General features: G+C 43.4%; 1 protein-coding gene across 3 annotated transcripts in view; it reads left to right on the top strand.

Moving 5' to 3' along the window:
* LOC109521503 (contactin-4-like) overlaps positions 1–26,356 on the top strand; it is an 85,587-nt gene that overhangs the window by 20,273 nt on the left and 38,958 nt on the right. For all 3 annotated transcript variants that reach the window (XM_019879337.1, XM_019879336.1, XM_019879335.1), the window contains exons 5-11: positions 1,491–1,586; positions 7,922–8,125; positions 8,650–8,752; positions 10,061–10,245; positions 14,747–14,886; positions 18,429–18,558; positions 20,441–20,591. In XM_019879337.1, the coding sequence (XP_019734896.1) occupies positions 1,491–1,586; positions 7,922–8,125; positions 8,650–8,752; positions 10,061–10,245; positions 14,747–14,886; positions 18,429–18,558; positions 20,441–20,591 (1,009 nt within the window). The remainder of the gene's footprint in view (positions 1–1,490; positions 1,587–7,921; positions 8,126–8,649; positions 8,753–10,060; positions 10,246–14,746; positions 14,887–18,428; positions 18,559–20,440; positions 20,592–26,356) is intronic.

The following is a 26,356-nucleotide window of genomic DNA, read 5'->3' as shown; positions in this document are numbered from 1 at the left end:
ATATATTTATAAAACACCTTTTATAGCAACCAGATTTTCCCCACGAAATAGTGAAAAGGCCTTTGTTACAATGAATCGTGGGAAGCTACCTGCCGCCGCGACCTTGCTTATGAACAAAATGTACAGCGCGGGATTCCCCTCCGTTGCTGAGCAGCACCACTGATGGACTCATTGTTGTACTTCCAGAAGCACGGCGCGGTTTTAAGCACATGGTCTGAAAATATGTCTGGTCAACGGAAGCAAATCTCGTTGTTTGCGAAGGCTGAAATTGTCTCTCACTTACAAAAGGGAGTCTCCCAGACCAAGCTCAGCCGAGACTACGAATTGGCAGTCAACCATTTTGATAATCATCCGTAATGGTAACAAAACCATGGCAGAGTTTGAGGCCGAGAGATGCAAAGATGATCGTAAACGGCTTCAGGGCACGGCACATCGTGATTTGGAGAAGAGGAGCATTTCATTTCCTGTCCGAACGTTTTCTTCATACTGTCTTGACGTATTTTTCATCGACGTGATTATACTGTATTACATGTTCATGTTTTTGCATCTAAATATATTCATACTGTATTACACATCGTTGTTGGTGGCGATTTTATTGGAAAGGGTTTCAATTATCTATATGTACATACATACACACACAGAATTCAAGAGAGAGAGAGAGAGTGACGCATCTACATCTAAAATGTGATCATCAACCTAATCTGGAACATAATTTGTCATGTCAGACGCGGTTTGCAGTAACTGATACTAATGGGTTCCGATGGGACATCACTTTTACTTGTTGCAAGGCCATTAATCATTTTGAGGCACTTTCTTCGTGGAAAGTCAACGGATTTCAAATGTGATTTGGTTTTAAAACTCTTCCAGTTGTTTCTTTTTTAACAAAACTTACGCTGTTCCTTCTGTCAGTAAACATTGACGGACGCTATGAAGTGCAACCTTCTGCACAACGACGCTTTTAGGGTGTTGGGAGGCAATTGACTTGAATGCAAATCAGCTGTTTGTTGGTTTTGTTTCCTGAAAATGCTAAAAAAAAAAAAAATGACCTGGACAGTCATGTTGTTTGACTTCCATTCTTTGTCTTTGCAATGTACATTGTATGTGGAAAATCATTCTTCAACTCATCATCATACGTCAGAAATCGCACGTCCTTTTACTCGACTTATTCTTACTCGCCGATTCTTTTGCTGACAACATTTTTGTTTGTACAAAGTGAATAACCCTCCCCAAAACAAGCACGAAGAAGAGAACGTTGTGAAATCTGAACAACAAATTGAAGTTGTATTTCCTTACTACTAATAATAGTCATCTTCCAAGTTGTTTCTACATAATTAATACGGTCCTCTGAAATGACAGTTGCTGATCTCTTGTCTCGTATCCGGCAAACGAAAATGTTTTGGGTCGAGTGCAAAAATAACAGAAGCATTCGTTACTGTTCTGATACTTTTCAAAAGTCCCTCATGTTTGATTATTTTTTGTGTCCTTTTCAGACCTGGAAAACTTCAAAACCCACAGACGAAGTTCCGTTTCAGTCCGAGAAGGTCAAGGAGTGGTTCTGTTATGCGGCCCTCCGCCACATTCTGGAGGTAAAATCCAACGTTGTTGTGTTCGATTGAGCTAAACAAAGTCAAAGCGTTCTTCCCCAGCTCTGCGTTCACATTTCGCATGTTGAGAGTTTTAATTGGCAATCGCTCAATAGTTTCAGAATGCTTCATGATAACTGCTTTTTTTTTTTTTTTCGGGTGTAATGGCATCAGCAAATGACAATACTCAAAGCATATATCCAGTCTGCCAACCAACACCCCACTCCCCGCCATTTTCAAAGCCCTCATTGCATTCTCCTCACATCCCATGAATGAGTGGCACATTCAAGGGAAACCTCTGCACATCCCTATTCAGGACCATATGTTTTCAGACCTTCCCGTCGTGGTGGCAAGCCCAAGGCTCTCGTGGCTTTCCACCTGCCAGAAGGGAGGTCTCAGAGGACACATTATGCATGGCAGACAGCCGTCTTGGCCTCTGGATGGAGCATGTGCCCATCCATGCGGCAAGACATGTTCGGACAGAAGAAAGAGATGGAAAACGAGTGGGGATGGTGACAGAGTGCCACCCATTTCAAGGGAATTCAAATGTATTCCCTGCTCAGCGCAGGAAGTCACATCTGCTCTTCGGCCTTATTCGCCGTCTTGTATGAATGTGTGTGAATGGAATACCAAAGTCCTCGTTTGGTCTTGTTCATCCATTTCTGCCGAGTTGCTCTTGATATAAATGAAAGCAAGACTTTGTTCTGCATCGTGGCCTTTTTGAGCCTCTAAACCAGGGGTGCCCGAGTCCCTCCCCCAAGCGCCGCTGTCCGACCTCTAACACTCAGCACTCATTCAAACAATCAGCTCATCAGCACGCTTTGCAGAAGCTTGATTACGATGCTGATCATTTGAATCGGCTATGTTGGAGGCGGGAGATCTTTGAAACACGCAGCGCAGCGGCCCTTGAGCACCGAAAAAACATTTGAATCAGTGGTTTGAGACGCCATCACTCCCACAAGCAACTTTGCTCGGTTGCATTTTATTTTTTTATCCAGGCACCCGTATTTCACTCACTGAGTGCCAGCCATTTTGACTGATTTTTCAAGGCCCGCAAATTGTGCTTTACGGTTACTTGTACGTTGAATCCACCAAATGAAAATAGTTTCATTGCAACCTTGACCATTCTCGACTAATCAGCAGTAGAACATTGCTGAGTTTTATGAAATTTGGCCTCTTGGCCCAACATCTGCAGAAAATGAGCTTGATGTGGGCGGGGGGGAGCAAAAACATCACAAGCAGACGAGTGACTTGAATGCTCATATTTTTTTTGCTAATGACAAAACAATAATCTAGTGACAAGCGGTGAATTTACGCCTTTTGTCATCCATAAAATGCATAGAGCAAGAAGTTCCACTCATCATTAACACGACATGTACCATTCTAACCCTACCGACCCCCAACCCAAGGATTATTCATTCTGATTATCAAATGACACATTTTTGCAATCCGTCCCAATCCCTTTTCAGTCATATTCCCATGCCTGTCCGGATGTAAAAATATCACATCACTGTCACTCCCCCCCACCCCCCGCACGCTTTTGGAGGCTTTTCCGTTTTGACATCATCCAGCACAGTTCGCATGGTGACAGGCAGCCGGCAACAGGACAGCGCCATGAAATGGGAGATGCTGAATTTCCAGGGAGTGACACTCTGTTGATTAGAGTTCCTAATCATGTATGAAAAGGTCACAGAGGAGTCTGAGTGGGGCGCGCACTCATTTCCCAGAGGGGACATGTGATTGACAGCCCTCCTAAATCTCCTTTAAAGCCTATTTTAAGTTTACACTTCACTGTGGCGCTCTTTTTTGCGTGTGGGGTATGACAGGCAAACCGATGGGGTTGAAAACATACAAAGCGCTTCTTCTCTGCTCGTGAAAGGAAGGAGAAAAAAAAAAAGGGAAAAGTATCACCTGTTTCACTTTGGCTATGACACCGTACACACGTGTGGATCCAACTTGCTGGGCTTCAATCCCATGTAATTTCCTCAGGCTGTCTGTGCTTCGAGAGAAAGAAATCCTCGAGGGCCTGTGGATGTTTCATCCCAGAAGAGATGCGCCTGCGGTGCACGTTTGAAAATAGCAACAGCACCTTGACAGCTTTGAACACATAAAATAACATTCCAAATGTACTGTGGCTCGAAGAGGCAGTTTTCTCTGCAAGATTCCCTTTTAAGTCAATATTACAAACTTGAGAAATTGTGTTGGCGTCATTCAGCTATTTTATGAATTACGATATGATTCCCCACAGATAGATCGTGTATTTAAAGAGATTAAAACCGTGCCAGTATGTTTAAATGGCCCATGTGCCAGCCACCTTTTAATTTAATTGACTCTTTATTTCACCAGGTCGATTGGTTGAGAAACATTTCTTATTTACAAAGAAGACCCGGGAAAAAAAAATAATCCTGCACTCTAGCATGACTTTTGGCAGCGGTCTGGCTCGTTTGAATGGTTCTGAAATTCTCAGGGAGCCATTGTAGAATTTAGAAGACAAAACTGGGCAACGATTGCTCTCTCCAAAGGTGTTTCGGTGCCGATCCGAATCACTCTTGCCTGACCTCGGTGGGGTTCTATACTTCACCTTGTGCAAACGCGTTGATATTTGTCAGGGTGTGATGCTTCCCATGAATTGGATTTGCGTTTTCAATACATTGTGCAGGCACATTTGATGTGGTGGTGTCCGCCTCATCCAGTGGCAGTCTGATTTCCCCTCTGGCTGTCACCGTGGATCAGTGGCAACAAAGCGCGAGTCCGTCTGGCTCCGTCTCTTTCGAAGGCATTAATGGACCGCAAATGTGACTTTACGTTGACTCGCGTTGAGGACGTAATGCCTCTGACCTCTATTTCATAACGCTCGGAGACCTTTGAGGAGCACTCAAGACTGAAATCACTTTGCTTCCTTTGTGAAATACTGTCTCTCTTTTTTTCTTTTTTCTTTTTTTTTTTTTGCCGCTACCTGAGGCTTTATAAACACGGTACATTGAAATCCTGTCCAGCCTTGTAAAGGAGACAGTAGATCAGAGGAGTCTGGGAGCCCAAATGACAATCGTGTACCCGCTAACACACCAAAGCTTTTCAGCCCTTCTCCAGAGTAAGAGGAGTGTCTCCGCCTCGCTTTTCTTTATTAATATGAAGTTTTCCCTTTCGGTTTCACTTCAGAAATGGCGTCGTTCATTCATTCGATCAATGCCACAAAAGTCATGAACGTTAGCTGTCGTCTCCGACAACAAACTCGTTCTCTTCTCGTCCCCTGGTGGCGGCCGCAGAAAGCATCCTTGCATCTCCCGTCGCCATGAAATCAGCAGAACGATGCCAGCAAATTTCATGGACGTATGCCATTCCGTCATGCTTCGCCGAGGAATCGCAGCGGTGCTCCTCTCGATGTTTGCGCACGGACACATCAAGTCGCGTTGCAAGTCGCCGTAATTGTCATTCGTTTCACATGTACAACTTTGGAAATCAGACCGCAGACGGCAGTCAGGACGTATGCCATTCCGTCATGCTTCGCCGAGGAATCACAGCGGTGCTCCTCTCGATGTTTGCGCACACACACATCAAGTCGCGTTGCAAGTCGCCATAATTGTCATTCGTTTCACAATGTCCAACTTTGGAAATCAGACCGCAGACGGCAGTCATAAGTGTCTCAAAACTTTTAGTGCACAAGTTTAGGCTCTGTGTTGAAGACCGTTTAGAGAAGGCTGTTAAGTTGAAAGCAGCAGGAATAAAGCTGGGCCTCCCACCTTGATGAAAGTCAGCTCCAGCTTGGTCAAGGCCTCACTCTTGAAGTTGCTCACCATGATGTTTAGAGAAGGCTGTTAAGTTGAAAGCAGCAGGAATAAAGCTGGGCCTCCCACCTTGATGAAAGTCAGTTCCAGCTTGTTCAGGCTCCGATTGTTCAAGGCCTCTCTCTTGAAGTTGCTCACCATTTTGTGAAACATGTTTTATTCGGAGGAATTTTCTTTGGAGCTACGTTGAGGACATCGTGCTTCTGACCTCTATTTTTTAATACTCACAGACCTCTGAGAAGCACTCAAGACTGAAATCACAATCTTTAATTTTATTACTGTTCAACTCGTGCTTGGCTCAGATAATCACCATTACCAGAATGCCTGAAAAGACAAGGCATGATTTCCTCGCTCATCTTTTTTTGTCTATGCAGTTTGACACATCAGTGGGAGGTGCACTGAATAAGAAAAATGTTTGATTCTGTTGATAAAAAATGTATTGAATCGAGTTGATGTTTGACATAGCTTGTTTTTCTCCTCACGGTATCGTGCTGTGCGTGTTGTGCCGTGTATTCATTTGGGAGCAAGGGCAGGTGCAACCATAGTCCAGCACACTGGAGAGGAAAAAAGAAAAAAACATCCCCGCACAACATGATCTTGCCTTCAAGTTTCTTTCATCCCAATGGACATCTGCTTCATCATCACTCCGTGTTCTTCTGCTCATGCACTGCGACCAAATCCTAATCCCTATAGGCCCAAACGATGAGGATCAGCTGCTTCATTTCCTCCTGTGCAATGGTTGTACCCTTTTTGCCGCCTGAGCTGTTGCACCGTGCTGCGTTAAATGCTCAATCATTAGCGAGATGACGAAGGAAAAGGGCACCGACCCAACTGCTTGTGGAATACCTATCCCGCTAAAAAGCAGCAAGGTGTTAATAAGATCTACAGGGTAAATAGGACATAGCAGTCAACAACATGGCAACCCAATTAGGGAAAACTGCATGCATGCATACACACACACACACACACACACACACACACACACACACACACTCCGGTTTCCTCCCACATTCCAAAAACATGCATGGCAGGCTCATGGAACACTCGAAATTGTCCCGAGGTGGGGTTGTGAGCGCAAAAGGTTGTTGGTCTATGTGTGCCCTGTGATTGGCTGGCAACCAGCTCCGGGTGTACCGCGCCTACTGCCCGAAGACAGCTGGGATAGCCACCAGCACGCCTGCGACCCTCGTGAGGAGAAGCGGATCAGAAAATGGATGGATGGATGGATGGATGCATGCTTAGGATTAAGTGCGATGTCCCTCTTAAATTAACATCACCAGATCTGCTGCATTTCTCACAGACACCGAATGGTGCAGAAAACTGCATTAACTTGATGCGTCCTGATCATTCTTTATGCTAAAGTATTCAGACTTTATGCACCATGTACAAAGCATTCATAAGATGTTGAATAGCGAAATGACAACAGGTAAATGTGACGAGACCGCAAGTCAAAGTCATGTAAATAAGAGAACCATTAAGCGCGGTTATTGCTGACAAATTCACGTTGATGAATGATAATCATCTGTCAGGATTCATTGCGGCTGTTTCCAGCCATGCTTTTGTTCGTGTTCCTGAAATGGCTGGCCATTATTCTGTTTTTCTTAAAAACATGCCTTTTTTGAATGAAACTGATGCTAACATATCATTTGTGACACATACTGGTGTTGGCATAGGTTGTTGCACCGACATTATGGTAAATGTGCATCACTGGCATAGCATATGTCGGCCTGCGAGGTACTCATAAGTGATTATGATAGATGTTACTGTCCATAGGTGGGATGGTCATTGGGAATTTCATCAAAATATGTCTATTATCTCGGACGACCGATGTATTTCCAGGCAGGTCCTGACCATCACGCCCGCTATCATCCCCCCCCACCACCTCCCCAAATGTTTTGCTTTTCCGAAAATCCTACAATTTAAAAATCAAGACAAATAAAGTTTTCTTAGACTGGAAGTTAGTCTGTTTGCTGAATGAATAGGATGATTTTTACCTGCTGTGCTTGGCTTGTCACTCTCATGACACCGAAATGGTGCAGGGCCTTCATTAACGTCACATAGACCAGGGTGCTTTCATATTCCATGGCATTTCACCGTGCTCGAGAAGCAAAGAAGGGTAGTTGCCAGGGAGACAGCTGTTGGTGAGGAGTGGGTGACATCTACATTTGGAAGTAAAACCTACCCTAGTAACAGCTGCAAATACAGAACCAAGGTGTTCAACGGCTTGTGTTGAGAACAAGTACATTTTTGAAAGGACTCATGGTCAAAAGAAACACACAGAGAAATAAATAAATATGAAAACAAAACATTGAGACATCTGTGATTCCCCAAGCACATACAGTATAATTTAAAAAGTGTTGAACCTAAGATTGACCCTTGAGGCACCCCACACTCAAATTTCATGTGTTGTTCATGTATTTTTGGCGAGCTGTCGACAGGTGACATTGTGAAAGTGAATGTACAATTGATTGGACACAGTTTGTGTTATAAGTAATGTTCTGTATTCTGCTCTCGCCACTAAATCACCCCCAAAAATTTTCTTTATTTTTACAGATCTTGAATTCTCCTGGATTTTCAATGAGTACCCAACGTTTGTGGAGCAGGACACTCGTCGCTTCATCTCGCAGGAGACAGGGAATCTCTACATCGCTAAAGTCGAGCCCTCTGATGTGGGCAACTACACCTGTGTCATTACCCACCCGGTCACAAAGAGTCGAGTCCAGGGCCCACTCACCCCACTTGTGCTCCGTAATGATGGTACGGTAATATGCGCTTGCTCAGCACACTCTTTAATATTTGTCCCCAAAATATTCCCGTGTACATTCGGAAGATTTTTGATTCAGCAGAGCCTCTTCACACACACGGTCAACGGGATGCTTGGGAGACATATTGGCAGCTCCCATGGGGTTTAATGGGAACACGCTCACAACAGCACGAGATGAGCCTCATGGAAATACATAAGCTGAAATTGTCCTTGAGTTGTCAAAGCTGAACCACCTCTCTGCTGAGGAGTTGTATTTTGGTCTCGTTGTTCTCATTATTTTCAATGGAAGAGATTTTTTGTGTCAGTGATGTGAGCAAAGCGGGTTTCTGTTGCTCAGATCACAGTTGGAGACCAAAGAACATTTCATTATACAGAAAACAGAGGCGGCATACAAAAGAGTTTTTCAGAAACCACCGAAACGATCACGACTTGACAGTTGAGATTATGTTCTTGTGTTCAAAACAAAAAAAAAAAAAAGGTTTAACCAACACCGATGACATTTGCAACCTCCCTGCAGGTGTTATGGGTGAATATGAGCCAAAGATTGAAGTCCAGTTTCCCGACATGGTTCATGTCGCCAAAGGATCCACTGTGAAGCTGGAATGCTTTGCGCTGGGCAAGTAAGGCAACACCTGCATCAGGCTCGACATTTTCTTTGCAACATGAAAGGAAAAACATTTCTCAAATGTCTCGCGCTTGTTTGTCTTTCTGTGTTAACTGCTATTTCTCAGGCATTTCGAGCCAAGGTTGGAACATCTGAACGCCGTGGCTGCGAGTAAAAGCATTTTGAAAATAGGGTCGAATGGATCCCAGACTGCTGCGCGAGATCATATGATCAAAGTTAAAACGCCAGAATTTATCCCGCCGGGGTCAGAGGATATTTCCTGCAGTTTTTTAAATTCAGCAGGGAACGAAAGACTTTATAAGCCCTTAAACCTTTTGTGGGAATATCATGCTAAGTGTGAGCAAGGATACTTTAATCCCCCCCGAATGTCATCGAAAAGCTAAAGGGGTTGTGTTCTTTAATGCCTTCTATTTCAACAAAATGATGGCTGTTGCATCGAGGTCTTGTTTTCTTTTTTTTTTTTAACCGTTGAGAAAATGAAAAAACAACGACAGGGTCTACAATCAAATGCCGTCATACCGAGGGGCTTTCTTGTCATTTTCAGTTTGCAATGTCGAGATAACTGTAATAGTCTCGTCCTATTTAGAAAGCTTAAAAAAAAAAACATGAATGAACATTTGAATTGAGTCATTTTTTGCAACATAAATTCCAATTTTGGTTTTTTTGCCATGCAAGCTAACTGTATGATATACTTTTTGTCGTGCTAATTTTTACTCAACAAATCCCGAAAACAAGCCACTTAAAAATATGACAACAATAGATGTGGAATATGAAACAAAACAGCAGACACATGCTGTATGTATTCCTTCTCTGGATTTGAATATGTTTTAAGATACAGTGAAAAGAGAATTCTTTTTGAAATAGTTGTGGATGTCTCTACCACAGTGGAACTTCAGCCCTGGGCCATTTGCGGCGGCCATCCATTTTTTCGGCGGCCCTCTGCGAACAGCATGTGCTTGTCTCAACCGGTTCGTGACACTAAAAACGTTTGGGACCACTGAACTAGAAAATACAAATGACATATCCTTGCTTTTTTTTTTTTTACTTGAGCGTGTTTCAACAAGCTGACGAATTTAAAAGTGGCCCTTTCACATTTCCATTTTTCTGTACGCGCGGCCCTCAAACGAAAAAGTCCGGACAGCCCTACTTTACCCGCTTCGACCGACGCTCTTGGCTCTGAAACAATGTCATACTTTTGAGCATGAATTGATTCATGAATGAATGTTTCCATTAACGAAAAAAAAATGGATTTTTTTTTTTTTTTTTTTTAACATCTTTCAATTCATGCGTCTCTTCTCACCAGCCCAGTTCCTTCGGTCAACTGGAGAAAGGTGGACGGCGTTCCTTTCCCCCGGAAAGTGGACATAAGGAAAGCAAGTGCCGTTCTGGAAATTCCATATTTCCAACAGGAGGACGCCGGCACCTATGAGTGTGTCGCTGAGAATTCCCGCGGAATGAACACCGTCAAAGGAAAGCTTTCTTTTTACGGTAGGTTCTTGCGCCGATCCGACGGCGCGTCCGTACCTTATCCACAGCCCTGTGCGCGCCATTCCCCTCATCTGTCAGTCCTGCATGGCCGGCGCGGCACCAACACTCGACACAGTCCGTGTCTCATGTGAGAGAGAGAGAGGTGCGTTTTAACGCCGCATCAAAAATGATTAAGGACCGCCAGTCATGATGCCTCTAATATTTTGATCCAGATTAAAAGGAGTTTATGTGGATGAAGCTGAGCCCTTGCCTCCGACCTTGATGGCGACCTTTGTGTTGGGTTCCACCAGATGGCATCATGATTGACATTCTTCCAACTTGAGTGGAGATAAAAGCTATTAAATGCTCTCTACATAGACCAGTGGCACATATGTCGGGGACGTAATCTTCCCCAAAGCATCTGGAATGACAGGAAGGGGGTCAGTGGATTCACTCATTGCTGTGGTTAGTTCAGCGGTTGAACCCTCTCGCCTATTCAGTTCAGATGTTTGATGAAGAGCCTCCCCCCCCCAAAAAAAAACATTGGGTTCAAAAAAGTTTGCTACTTTATATTTGGTAGTTCATGTATTTTTTTAAGGAAGATACATATGTGAGTTGAACGGCAAAACTGAGTTTGATACACGCATTTCATTCAAAGTGTCACTGCCGAAGCCAAAAGGCATTTTCGACTTTACGGTTAAAAGTTTTGAATTGGCAACACAGTACCTCCCCAGATGCTGTAAAGTGGCCATTCTCTGCCTCCTCCAAGAATCGGTACGCCACATTTGTGTGATCTTAACCCTTGTGCTGCAATTTCTACGATGTTTGTAACACATGGGTTACCCCATATGAATACGACTATATAGTATGAGGAAAACATTCAGTCAACAAACAAAAGTGGGCCAGAATTTTTCTGTGTTTGCCGCATTATGTGGAGGATGGCTCCGTCTCACTGATGCCACTGAACATGTCGAGTGGTTGAAAGTGAAATAAATATTCAGGAATAATACTTTTACAATTTTTGTAAAATTGTATGTTGCGCTATATAAACTTATTTAGATCGACTGCAGCACATGGGTTGATGAGGCCTGTGCAAAGGGCCAACTTTAAGACGGTGTTCCATAAAATGAGGGGAATGCAAATTTTGGGGTGAGCCCAAATGCAGTCGAACCTCGTGACAACGTACCTCCAGGGACAGAACCAATCATAGCGGTAGTTTGTTGAAACCATCTCCAATAAAATGGCCGCCAACTACAATGTATAATACAGTATGAACACTTATAGATGTAAAAACATGAACATGTTGTCCAGTATAATCGTGTCGATTAAAAATACGACTATATAGTATGAGGAAAACATTCAGTCAGCAAACAAAAGTGAGCCAGAATTTTCCTGTGTTTGCCACATTATGTGGAGGATGGCTCTGTCAAGTCAATATAAACTCATACATGCCACAAATACATTTTCAAGTTGTAAACCACACATACACACACACACACACACACACACACACACACACACACACACACACACACACACACACACGCGCATTAGTCCGTCATGCAGGTGCATCGGTTGTTGCGTACAGTATACTGAGATAGAGGCTTTGGTAATAAGGTACCTTCGTGGTGGTCGGGTGGTCAGTCATTTGGATATTCTTCCAAAAGAAAAATCCACTTGCTCTGACCTCATATAAAATTGCTTTTCCAAAAGTAAGGCACCGATTTTCGATTGTTTTGATTCTTATGTCATCATGTACTTTGGAGCAATATTCTTGCCTGGATATGTATTTATTTATTTTTAACCATCGTCACGTTGACACAAATTCCTTGCTATCTTTCTTTCTTTACTCCCCCCAAGTCCAAGTGTGTGAGCTGTCACAGAAAGAACTTATTTGGGCTATGAAGCAATTTACCATTGTTTACCACTTTTTCTGGAAGCCCCCGGCCTTTTTCCCTTGCACAACCTGGGAGCACGCCATGATCCACAGTGGCTGGTCGGAGTGAGCCGCGGGTCCTTTTTCATTTTGATGTCTTTTGTCTCCCTCTGTTTCTCTTCCTCTCATACTGTCTGCGGCCTGGTGATAAAAATCTCTAATCTTATTTTGAGCCTGCTTTGAATTAAGCTTTTGAGACATTTGTCAGCAGTGTAAGCCAATGGGGGAATCGATAAGGTGTATCTTGCTCATCCAAGCAAATTGCAAAAGTGGGTGAGTCTGCCTCTGAGAGGGAAATAAATGAAGGGAGTGCTCGACGCTGGCTCATGATTAAAACATTCACAATCATTCACGTTGTCACCTAAAAACAGTGGCCACTATTTGTCAACACACACACCGCATTACCTGCATGTGCCAAAACGTACACACACACCCAAACACAGACCTAAAATGCACATATATGGAAAAAAAAAATACATCGGTGAATATATATATATATATATATATATATATATTATTCGAGGGTGTGAAGGATTCTGTGTACACTGAGGCAGGATGCCATCCAGCCTTGCGAAATATTATGGACAAGTTTCCAGTCTCGGTAGACGCATTGGGGATGAGAAAAGGGAAATGTTTGCAGCCGAAAGTGTCCAATAGTTGAGCCGGAGGAGGTGCACAGCTGTATTACAGGGTAGCGCACAACCGAAGCCGAAAACGGGGCCAAAACTGGTAATGGAGGACGGCCATGATAGACAAATGGAGGGGGAGAGTGGAACAGAGACAAGTGAAAGCCTGTCCAGGTTCCAGCTTTGGCCACAGAATGCCTATTAGTCCTGGTGAAATGAAACCATTAACAAATAAAAAAATAAAATAAAAATTTTTGGATAGGGAAGCGGCAACTGAAATGCGCCAGTGTACTCTCCCTCCAGTTCCGGAAGATATCGACAATATTTAGTCCCAATTTGCAACAGTAAATTTCTCAGAGCGCTTTACGTATGAAGCAGATGTAGAACTTCACGCCTCACGACTGAAGAGAAGTGGACGGCCATGATAGACAAATGGAGGGGGAGAGTGGAACAGAGACAAGTGAAAGCCTGTCCAGGTTCCAGCTTTGGCCACAGAATGCCTATTAGTCCTGGTGAAATGAAACCATTAACAAATAAAAAAATAAAATAAAAATTTTTGGATAGGGAAGCGGCAACTGAAATGCGCCAGCGTACTTTCCCTCCAGTTCCGGAAGATATCGACAATATTTCGTCCCAATTTGCAACAGTAAATTTCTCAAAGCGCTTTACGTATGAAGCAGATGTAGAACTTCACGCCTCACGACTGAAGAGTTCAAATGAACCCTGTGTGAGCAAGCACCAGGCGATGTTGACAGGGAAAAACTCCCTCTAATTAGGAAATATCGAACAGAGCCAAAGGCAAACCATCTGCCTTGATAAAGGACGGGGACAAATGTCGCCATCATGCGCCTTGCTTTGACCAACTGAGTCCTGTTATCTCCATGATTCGCACAGATGGCATCATGCCGTTGAGTAACAGTTGTCGTTTTTTTTTTGGGGTTTTTTTCCAAAGTAAATATGCGGATCAGGCCAGCTTAAAGAACATGACATTGAGTTTTGAATCAAGCTGATTGTCAACAGAGCAAAATTTTTGGCACCCCCAAACACATTGTTACTCTCTGATTGGTCCGGCCCGATTCAGAAGACTCGGGACAAGATGGGCTCACTGGGTTTTGTGAACTCTCAAATGCTGCCAGAATTCAGCTTGACTTCATTGGAAATAGTCCAGGCACTCTGGCGCGGCAGCAGCGAAATGTCTTTTTTGCTTTTTTTCTGTATTACTACTGTAAATCCCCCCCACACACACACACAACTTGATCACAGATCCATCCACTGTGTGTGTGTATGTGCGCGCATGTGTGTGTGTGTGTGTGTGTGTGTGTGTGTGTGTGTGTGTGTGTGTGTGTGTGTGTGTGTGTGTGCCCACGCGCGTGTATAGAGTGAATACAAGTCTCTCTGCCTTAACCGCGCATCTTTTAAAGATAAATACAGTACTGGAACATAGAAGCCAATTAGAGCAGGATTTTTACGGCTCCAGAAAAAAAAAAAAAAAACTCCAAAAGGTCAGTCCTTGAGAGTGACATTCGGTGAGCTTTGTGAAATGGAAAAGTGCAGTCCGCCATTCGTCTTTTTTTGCCACTGGCCCCATTGTGATAGGAACGTGACCTACACACCATCTGGTACGTACCGAGAGCTTTGTCGCACTTGCTTTATCTTCCCACGAGTGCACATCTTTCTTAACAAGCCTTACCTGCAATAGACAGGAAAATGCAACTCTTTTCTTGACACTATCATTTACATTTTATGGCGCAAACAGGCCCTGATACATATACACTGGACATAAAATGGTTACATTATTTATTTGAACGAACCAAGCAAACGTCATCAAATCCGTTACAAAAATGATTTGGAATTGTCGGTCCTGTGCATGCTGTTGCAAACTTGTCACTCTAATGTAGTTCATGACTTGAAACTCTTTAGCCTATTGTTCACGCATTTGTTTGGTTTTTTTTTTTTCCAGCTCCGCCACATCTCATTGAGAAACCTCAAGATGTCCAGAAGCTCATCGATGACTCCTTGGCGTGGGAATGTAAAGCCACGGGAAAGCCGAAGCCCTCCTACAGGTGGATGAAAAATGGAGAGAACTTAGCGCCTGCAGAGGTGAGCCATGCGAGAATGTGTGTCACTGTCGAACTGAGGACGTCATTTTGGTTCCGTTTACAACAGCAGATGTCTCCAACGGGGCTGCTGGGCGAAGACCGTACAAAGGGCCCGCTTTCATGCTTTTTACATTACAAATCAATCCATAAATCAACCGCAGGAGCTCTCGGCTGCGGCGTGTACCTAATGAATAAACAGCTGCTTCATTATGCAAAACTGGCGACACAAACACACCAGAGGATATTGATCAGCGCCGGATTGTAATACATGTTGTTGGAATGAACCCAGTCTGGCACCACACGCGCACCGAAGCCTGTCTAATAAAAACGGCTCGCGGTGATGGTGAATACTCAACGGCATGCGCAAACGATGCCCGCGACATCTTTATTCAGTCATGGAGATCGATGTGAAAATACTCGCTTTTTTTTTTGTGGAGGCAGCTGCCTGAGCGGAGTGGCCCACCGATCCGCTTGCCCCAGCTTTTCCCGGTTGAATCCCGAGGCCATCCCAAGCCGGACAAAATCCATTCATTTCATCTTTCCGTTGAATTCCGGGTGTTCCCTTGGGCGTCCAAACTGCAAAGCGACTCAGCAAGGAGGCATCGTGGAGATGGAGGGGTAGCCTGATGCCACGAATGGCTCCGCTCGATGCGCAGGAGCAGCGGCTCTACCTTGAGTCCTTCCAGGATAACCGAGCTTCTTGACGTATCTCTAAGGGGGGAGGAAACACATTCTATCCACTCGTATCTGTCAGCGTATTTTTATTAGCCACAGTCGTATTTTATTATTATTAATTTTTTGGGGTGTCGATAAGTTCAATGTCAAATTAGCCATGATTTGTTTTTTTTGTGTCCAAACGGTCTCAACAAATAATGATTATGATTGTAATACAAGAAGATTGCTCATTGTTTTCTATTAAATACGATGAAGTGCACCATATTTGATCAGGTGATATAATGATATCGTTTACGATAAAAGATCATGTTCTAATTTTCCTATATATTCGACCACAAAAATACCCCCAAAAAACGTTGGTCCATAAAATCTCCTTCTAAAAGATTCTCAAACAGTTCCAAAAATCTTTCAATATTGCTGTACTGTACTCTTAAAAAAACAACGTGTTTGACCGATTCGGCACCGCCCAGTCCATTTCTTTCTCATAGCCGTCGCTCTTAAAAATATTAAACGTGCATTCAAATTCCCCATCATTTCAATGACATTACAGCAAAAACACAATCTCTTCACTGCTGCAAAGACAAAAAGAAATCTTCATGAACGAAAAAAAAAAGTCCAGTGTTCCTTGAAGTAGCCCCTTCAAAATAGCCACAAAATGACTTTATTCAGGCTGCACGGCTGAATGGATTTATCAGCCAAGGTGTTACATTATTTGAAATGCCACCATTAACCGCAGACGTGCAATGAATGGAACAGGGAAAGGTCAGTGACACACAGCTGAAGAGGCAGACGGCAGAGGATGCTCCATTTGCTCTTTATGAGAGATTTTGCTTTCTGCCTCAGCCGAAAATCTTTCCTCGAGTGTTTGTCATTTGGATGGACGCAACTGTTGTCTCGCGTTTCCATCAATAAATCAGTGCCGCTCACGTCAGCGCTGAAGTCAGGTTCAAACCCGACTACGTGTTCGAGTTTGCTACGTGCTTATTTTTTCCCTCTCGTGTCCCGATGACGAAAAGCGAGAAAATTTGTCACGGTCTTTCTTCCACTGCAAGAAAGTGGATCATCGTCACGGTTTACAAACGTGAAGTAGGCCGACGTGGTTTGTATATTCAACACCCATTTGCGAATGATACTACAGGAATGCAAAACTTACAAATGAGCAAAGCACTTTTTTTTTTTTTTTATCCTCCAAATCTGTGATCTCTGGATACCCGGATTTGTGTAAGTACTAAATCATAAGGCGAACAAAAAAGAAAAAAAAAAAAGCAATCTTCTTTTTCGTAAACAAACGAAAGATGCTGGCACACGCAGGCACGCCTGCTCCAGCAACCTTCACGCCGTGATTTGTGTGCGCCGTTATCTACTTTGCGCAGGCACAGTGAGAGCGAAGGGTCAGAGTTTGTGCAAGATCGCTCACAGTCAAAGCGAGCTCGCCGCCCCCTCGTACGCTGCACCACAAACAATGGCCGGCAAGTTTAGAACGCTTCTCGCGCCCCCCCCCCAAAAAAAAAATTGTTCATCGCATTTGAAGCGTTTGCCCTCAAGAAGGGGCGTCGTCATCAGCACCGCACCGTACGGCACACAGAAATGAATTCTGAAGAAGACAAGAGAATGGTTTCTTTCAATGGCAAATGAATAAAAATGCTATTTGCAAAGGGAAAGATGCTTGATAATCAATAAAATTGACCAAGGTAAGGATTAAGGCAACAAGCAACCTTACACGGACGAAGGAAAACCCAAACGTCATACACTCTCCTTGCCTTGAAAAGTATGACATCAGTGAGTCGCTTTTCTTCTTTCCTTTTTGGTTTTGCTGCAGACTGGCCATCAAGTGAAGGCGACTCTGCCTTACGTTTCATGACTGTCTTATACTAATTCGTCTTGCCTCCGCACACCGCTTCTAAGAAATCAAATTACAGCTTTTCTTTCTCCCAATATTTTATTAGTTGATTGACCTTCGGTGACTCAGTCAACCTTTTTTGTATTCTTACTGTTTGCTTGTTTTGCTTGAGAGGAGTTGAAGCTCTTCACAAAGCCCTCCAATTAAGAGCCTGCAGTCTGTGTGAGCCCCAATTCAAGATCCAAACTAAAGGGCAGCATTAGGCAAACCCTAAAAATGAGCAGAAAAATGTAACGGGGGGGGAATCAAAATCAAAACTGTTCAAGTATTCATAGGTTGATCCTTCAAGGATTTTATTTCATCTGCCCAGTCATGTCTTTTATGAAAATCTTCTTTGATATTTCACCGAGTGAGTGCAAAAGTCCTGCGAGCAGACAAACAAAACCAAGGTCCTTAAAGATCAAAATAAATAGAGGCGGCACTTGTCAAGAATTTTAAAAATCATTTTCACAGTGCAGGATGGTAACGCGAGCGAAAAAAGTTCTTTTTTTTTTTTTTTCGTTTTTGACACAAAAAAATGGAGTAAGTGGCAGATCCACCAATAAGTTTTCCACAAAAAATGTATTCCCCCCCATCCCACCTCCCCAAAAGGTAAATCTGGAGCAGCGAGCAGCATGCGAGGGTCCACTGTACACCAGTTTCCACAATGCAGTGCAGGGTGCAAATGAGCAACGTTCCGATATGGATATCCGCCTCCCGCTGGAGGGGAAACGGGCCCTGTGGTGCAGTCGCTGATATAAATAGGCCTTGGCTTTATTTCGCTCTCATAAACATGCAGATTGATTAGGGTCATTTTCTGCTAGCCTGCCTCCATCCACCCAAGCCTTCCCCTTCATTAGTGATGAAATCCGAGATTTATTGCAACGTCTGTTATTTTCAGAGCATAATTCATTGGCCCCGCGGCTGTTTTTTTATGTAGATGAGCTGTGGGGACTCGGCGCATTAATGGCATGCGTCTATGTCCGTAGGAGCGCGTTCAGGTGAGCAACGGGGCTTTGCTAATCAGTCGCCTGACCCTGTCGGACACGGGAATGTACCAGTGTGTCGCCGGGAATAAGTATGGCGAGGTCTACTCCAACGCCGAACTACGAGTTATAGGTAAGATCGTGCGATTGTGGCTGTGGGTGCGCGTGTGCATGCGTTCGTTCCATTTTGCACCATCCTCTTCCTTGGGTCAATTTTACCAGATGACCTTTGCCCCCTCAGTTATTGGACACTGTCTCGCCGATAGCGATATACCGTACCTGAGCTTCTCTGTTTGCAAGTGCAATTCATCTGACCTGTGAGGCTTGTCACTCTGCACTTCCTGTCATTGGTCGGCAACCTTCCGACATGTTGGCGATATGTTCAGACTGCAGGAACGTCAGATTTTTGGGGATCGCATCGTGAAGCTCGACTCACGTCATTTACAAGTGATCGGATGTAATTTGACGCTTACGCACATCAGCGGGCTATATGGACTTGTCTGCGTGGGTCGCCATGGTAATGACGTGCGCATCCGTACGTAGGCTGACGATGCCAAATGCTAACGTGCAAGAATGAGCAATACGAAAACAACTTAGACGTATAAACAGAGATAATATAGCCTGAAGTTGTTGGGTTTTTTTTTTTACTCTTGATTGATGGTAAATTTTGCAGGCCTGTCAGGGTGCTACTTCTTGCGCACACACAAAAAAAAAAAAACTGCACGTCCTCTTTCAGTCTTTGCGATAAATCGTTGAGTATGGCCAGAGCCGCGCACTTTTGTGATTACGTTGTAGCGCGGCGCTCCTTCATCAATGCGTGTATGTCTGCTGTGGCAGCAATTAGACTGTAAGTGTGAAACGAGTCCTCCAACAGATTTGACAGGCCGGCAAAGACGCGTCCAGAAATGCACTCTGTTTCCGATTTCAGACCGTCTCCCCCGTGTTGTTTGAGAGCCGTCTTGATAATATCGGATTTCATGTGACTTTTGCTGGTTCAATTTGATCAAGTCAATCGCGTGAATGTGAATATGACAAACGTCCGGCGTGGGGCTGCCAGGCTCAACAAGGCCGTTCCGACCATGTGGATAATTGGAGTCAGTGTACAGAGTGCAGTGGTGTAGCTGAAAACAAAATGTCAAGGACTGGTGTCAGACTGCGCAAACCCTTTCGACTTACCACAAGGCCGAGTTGAGATATTATATTTAAAGGTGAAATCCCTCAATCAGAGGTCTTGGTTTTGAAATTCACATCAGATTGTGGAGCTTCTTCTTTCCGTTCCCGCAATATGCCCGTTAGGTTGACTTCAGACTCTCAATGTAAGTCGTACAGCCGGTGTGAATGTGAAGGTTTGCTTTTGTATACGTGCCCTGCTGTTGACGGGCCCGCTTTTTTTTTTTTTTTTTTTTAAACCAAAAGACTAAAATAACGTTCACGTTGTTCTTCAATGGAGTTTTTTTTTTTTTCAAAACCAAAAGACAAAAATAACGCTCACGTTGTTATTCAATGGAAGCCCACTGTGAACAGCAGGGTGTATTGTTTCTTTTATTTTGGAAACTGGGACATTTGCACTTCTTCTGTTTTGCACCAAGGTATGTGATGTCCACTGTAAGTTGGTGGTGGTGGTGTGTTTTTTCTTTCCATTTTATGGCCTTAACTTTAAGAAAGACGTAACCTCTGCAGGAATAATTGATATCGGTTCCGTCACCGCAATCTCAAGGCCGAGACGCTGTAACACGCTTTACTGTTATCGGGCCTGAAAATAGATTTAGGAAAAAAGCAGAACATCTGTCATCTGAGAGAAGGGACAAATCCAAACCTGGTTAAAGCTCGGTGACCACAAAAAAGAAAGTTCGGGGGGGTAAAAAAAAAACAATGCCACCAAAGAAGGTGCAGTCTCTCGAATGGAAATGGAGCTTAAAAAAAATCGGTGTGCTGATGTGATAAATTGTTGAGAAAGCAGATCACTAATGCGCTGCATGAGAAATGAAATAACACGTCTTGCCCTCGTGCCTCAGCTGTTGCACCAGATTTCTCCCACAACCAATTGAGGAGCCAGACGTTGGTCAAGGTTGGCGGAGATATGCTCATTGAGTGCAAACCCAAGATGTCTCCGTGGGGTGTGATCTCTTGGAGGAAGGGCAGTGAAGCGCTCCAACCAAGTCAAAGGTAACTGATACACTTTTTACCCTGAAAACACAGCGAGACTTTTGCCTCCAAGTAACACTCAGTTTTTGCTCGGAGCGGAATGCTGCAATATACTACACCGTGAAATCCGTACCGTGAAACAATGATGTGGCTTATTTGTGCATTTATTTCCCAAGGAAATGCTTTGCTTTTTCAAAGCGTCATCCTGTTTTTAAATCTAATCCTTGCACTTTTGCACTCAGACCGACTCGACCCAAACGCCAGTCGTCGTGCCGACGATGCAGCCTTCAAGTTGAAGGCCATTGACCTTGCCGTTGTAAAAGGCAGTCCAGCCGCCAAATCCTAAAATGTGTCAACTTTATTTTTTGGGGGCGGCATTCGGCTTACATACCCGTTTTGTGAATTTTACAGTAAATCAAGGAATGACTGACATCTGACAGGATGTCTGAGACTTGACATTTTCATTGGTTGTCATGTTGAACATCATCTGTATTCCTTCAATGTGCCTGCTGTCACTGCTGAAGAAACGCATGTCAAGTTACATTTTTATTCAGGCGCAAAAAAACAAAAAACAACATTGCATGTATACACACACACACCATAAATGACGTATTAGACTCAGGGTGGGCAATTAATTTTGGAAGGGGAACACATGAAAACCTGGAACACCTGCCAAGACGCCAACCTCAACTTTGTCTGGATAGTTTTTATAAAAAGCAGATTGTCTGGTTTGACAAAATTGTAGAAATGGTATGTATTATTTTTGGAAAGATACCGTTTCAAGAAAGTTATTAAAATGAAATCTTTTACCCTTTAGCACTTTAGCTTTAGCAAAATTTTTTGCTCCAACGCCCGCTCATATTAGCCGCTCCTCGTCAGATCACCCTAATAAATTGATATGCAGCAAGTATGATGTTGACAGTGACGGTAAATGCTACAGACCAGTTATGACATACCTCATACGTACATACGAAAGAGTCACTACATATAGCGAAAACGTTGCTACACTTGAGACACAAGTATAGCTGATGCTCGCGACATTGCTGTTATAAGCGTCCACACATGTGCGTATAAAAAGCAGAACTTTCAAAATAAAAGCACCACATATTTTACGTTTTACGATTTGATATTGTCCGCAACTCGGGCATAAACTAAGTGGAAGTACAATCATGGATCTGTTCGCAAACCAGTGGTTTGTACAATATAGTACGACAACAAGCTTCCCCAAAGCATCCCAATGCGCCTTGCCGCTCAGCATTCACATTTTTACATTAAAACCAACACAATCGTAATTTAATGGCCAATTTAGCCGCTAGATTTTGACCCGCTCACATCAATCAGACTCGTTTCCATGGAAGTATACCTTTTATTACCAACCATTTATTATCAGCCATCTGCTCAAAGCGTTACATTCATTATTCCAAGGGTGCAGACACACTTGGCTCATTAAAACAAAGTGACAATGAACACCTTCTTTCTTCCTCGCCACAGTTCATCTCGTCGCTGTCTTTCAAATGGAGATACAGTTTTGTTTTGGTTTGTTTTAAAATCTTGACGGCAAAAACGACGCTGCCCAAGCATGTCACGTTAACAAGTCGCCGCATACGTCGGTTTGCTTTTGCGCAATGTGACAGTGTGGACGGTCGGTAAAAGATGACGCCAGTCGTTATCGATGGCAGTCATCGAATCAAAGGCGGCGACAGCATCAGAGCAGTTTGTGTTTCGCACCAATGCCGTTCCAAAAATGCAGCCTGAAATTACACGCTAGGGTGCCGTCCGTCTTATTGGTGCTCGGTGGTGAAAGCAACGTGGTAAATAGGATGGATTGAGGTGGCACATTTTACCCTTACGGCACTTGCGTCTTTCACTGAAGGAAAGTCAACAGCTTGTTCACACACAGATCACGCAGCCTCACAAGCAACTCTCTCCCCAAATTGCGAGCGAGACAGTCATTCCACCACCTGAGCCGTAACTCCCCCAACGGAACCATTTGGAGTCCTTTAATGTGTCTGCGAAAAGACTTTGGCGGCTTGTCGCGCCACAATCATAAAAGTGGACAACCCCACACAGGGGGCATTCTTTTGGACGAGGTGTTAAAGAGCAAAACGACTGAACATGAAAGACAAAGGGGGCTTCACATCTGGATCCAGATCATTTGATTGCGTGCAACAGACTGATGAAATCAAATTGGGTAAATTCAAAGCTCCCATTTTTTTTTTTTAGTGCACAAGTTCCACAAAAAGTGAACCATACAACGAATAACAATGAATAAAAGAATAATTTGAAAAATAATTAATTGAAAATGATTTTAAATTGTGCTTAATGTCTGTGAGACCTTGTTTAATTAAAAGATTTCCAAAGCCTGGAAATGTTCAGCTTCTCAACAGTCAATATTCTCAGCTAGGCGAGCGCCGGGTAAGCCCTGGAATGCTCACCAGCCGATCAAAAAAAAAGAAACATAATTTGCAGAGTGTTCCAAACCCAATTTAGTCAAATAAGCATTTAACCTATTTTCCCTTATCCATCGTTCATCTGGATTTATATGGATGTTTCCACTCAGAGAGGTTGAAATTGGATGATGAAATTTCGGAATTTGGGTGACTGGGGCTTAAACGTGCCTTTGAGACCATTACACTGAGGATAAGGATAAAAACAGGTCATTAGTTCTACTGGAGGGAATTAATTTTTGACACCCTGTTATCATGACTATAATGTAAAATGCTGAAATACACACACATGAACATCCAGGATCCTCGTGCCCCAGCAAATTGCCACTCCCAACTTTCAGCGCAAACTTCAATTAGTCACTATCTGGTCCTTTCCGATATTTGTGTTCAGGGTCCGATATTTGCATTACACACCACCAACATTAAACAACATTAAACAAATAGAAATAATTTTAAAAAATACGGAATACATTTCTGATGAATTCTGAGCGTGATTGATTTAAAATGGCATCAACTGGAATCCTCATGAGGAGTGCTGCCGACATTAATTCCCATCAACTATGTTTTATTTTGGCAATGGGTGGACAAAAGTCTTCCCCAACACTGGTTTGATCATTCAATTAGGAGAGTAAAAAAATAAAATAAAATAAAATCTATGGCCAGCCGATCTCAGCATTTGGTCTCTTTTGGATGATGTCGCCGTTTATCAAAACTATGTTTGATGCGTATGAATGTGGCAGACCTCCGGAAATTAGACCTTGACCAGTAGCTTGTGATTTATCAAAGTGGATGTTACATTGAACCTACTACAAAGAAAAGATAGAGAAGGTGATGCAGATTATTTAAATTTAGAAGTAGACGCGATGACGTAACGTACACACACACACACACACACACACACACACACACATAACACCCATGCGCGCGCACACACTACTAAATACGACTACTATTAAATAGCCTGCGAATAGTTTCTACGTTTTGTCAAAGATTAAATTGTGACACCGGTGATTCATTGTAAATTTGATTATTTTGCCATCCACATTATCGTTCGTATTTCATAGAAGAAAATGACTGCTCAGATTGGAGGCATCACGCAAGCAACATTTTTTGGTATTAAAAAAAAAAAAAATCACTTGTGTGCATACTTTTTTACACCACAATTTTTTTTTCCCCCACAAAAAGTTTTTTCTCCATTTTTTTGGGGGTCCAGACTCAATGATTTGGGTGAAACCAACCGATGTTCTATTACTGATGACTAAAAAAATGCAATTAGGTAGAAAGAAACTCAAGCGGGTCAAATCTTTCATTTGACAGTTTCTGAGAGTTTCTGTGTTTCTGTGTGCGGAGCCTTGAAAGATTGGTCAGAATGCTCTAAATTGGCTGGCAGTCAAGAGGTTCTCTTGTTTTTTTCTGGGTGGCATTGAAAGAGGGGAATCAGGATCAAGTACCCCAGGTTTGAACAACTACATCTATATATATATATTTGTTCGCGCAATAATAACATGAAATCATCAAAAAGTACAGTCATCCTGGGGAGATTGTGATGCAGTCCTCAGACGTGTGAGCACATTTGCAGAGCAGCAAAGTGGAAAAGCAGCATGAGGCCGAAGTTGTGCTTAATGGCCTTTTCCCCGCCAAAGCGGCCATCTGTTAACTCAATCCAAAGTGCTAATCAAGTACTTTTCACCTTCATGGGGATGCGAGGCTGGTGAGATCTTTTTTTTTTTTTTTGTTAAACTTGTTTTTTTAAACTTCTGATGGAATTCCAAGTTTCACAAATAACACTCAGCCATCATGAGGTTCTCGCACGTTCAATCTCGGGGGAGACGTGACCTGCTCTCTCGTTTGACGTCCGGCTCGGGTGCCTCGCTGCACACGGGGGTCATCCGATTGCTGTCAGCACGCAAGCATGACTCCACTCGGACAGCCGTGCTGCGTGAGCGCGGAGTCTTGCCGGGCTTTGCATACATCCAAAGCGGTGTTGTTGCTTGTCAAACAAAGTGATGGAAAATTTGCACAGCGGTTTTACTTCTGATGCCCTCCACTCACCTGTGACGGCTTGGCTGCACGTTCCTACCTCAGCGCATCGTGACTATTTCAACTGGGATAATATTAACAGAGAGTCCGCATTTGTCTGGAAGGTGACACCTGTTAATTTGGTGAGAAATGAAGTGTTTGCATTTTACTCTCTTTGCCCTTTTTCCTCATTTCATAGTATTACCAACAACCATTAAAGCAGAGAACAAAAGCGTCATATTTTAGGATTAAATGAGCGTGCTAGCTCTTGATATCGCTGAGATAACAATGCTCGACAGGCGGGAGAGAAAATGGATGGATGGATGGATAGGAGTTTATCTTTCACCACTTAAGTTGGATGGTTGCCATGGCAACAACAGCGGCATTCTTTCTTCTCAAAGCTAGCGAGGTTCTAAATAAATGCAAACAAATATTCTGCAGAGGAGCTTTCAGGCAGATTTGTTTGTTGCGTTCCCTGCTGCTCTTTAGATGTTGAGAAGTATACGGTTTCTTTCAAATTAGACGCATCTGTGTTTTTAAAATAAACATTTTTGGGGGAGGGGGTGGTGGGGGGACAGTCAATGCCTCACTCGACACAAGCCGTAGGATTCTTTGAACACAACCGTTTGCTTTCTCTCCCCGGAAGCAGTGTTTCCCAACCCAAAGCAAATATTTTGGGGAAAAAAATCTCACCGGTGTCACCGCCAAACACAAATGTCACAAAAAGTGGATGCGCAGGTCAATTAAGGACCTTCTGCTATCCAATGGGAAAGTGATTACGTTTTTCTGCCTGTCACTACATTTCTCTGGCATGAATTGACTCCATTTTATTTTGTCAAGCGGCTGCGCGAAATACCATCATCTGCATCAAGATACATTTTTTAAAATAGATTGGATATCAAGTTCATAAAATGACTGGATCCAAATGATATTATTGTACACAGCCAATACCAAAGGTTTATTTGGGGTTTTTTTTCAGTGTCGATAGGTGGGAAACAAATGAAATTGTCCCAAATGACTACAAACTACATCCACATTTCACAAGATGAGTCTTCATTCCCCTTGGCACACGGAGAGTCTGTCTGTGCAACGTTTGCAAATGATCTGAGCAGACTTTGAGTTTGCACCTGCACACAAACTTGCTCACCTACATGAGGTGGCAGCGAGCCCCTTTTGTTGAAGATTAATTGCCTTAATGGCGTTAGCACTCCACAGTGGCTCCGGCAGAGGGGGAACCAGTGTCACCAGTTGGGCAATCCATCTTCACAGCAGCAGCCTCCCCATTTTCGCTGCAGTGGAGCAATGGGGGCGGGGGTGAGG

This window comes from Hippocampus comes, unplaced genomic scaffold (assembly GCF_001891065.2).
Source record: "Hippocampus comes isolate QL1 unplaced genomic scaffold, H_comes_QL1_v1.1 scaffold44, whole genome shotgun sequence".
NCBI classification, from domain to species: Eukaryota; Metazoa; Chordata; class Actinopteri; order Syngnathiformes; family Syngnathidae; genus Hippocampus; species Hippocampus comes.
The sequence above is the reverse complement of the archived record's forward strand: the minus strand, read 5'-3'. Positions and strand labels throughout refer to the sequence as shown.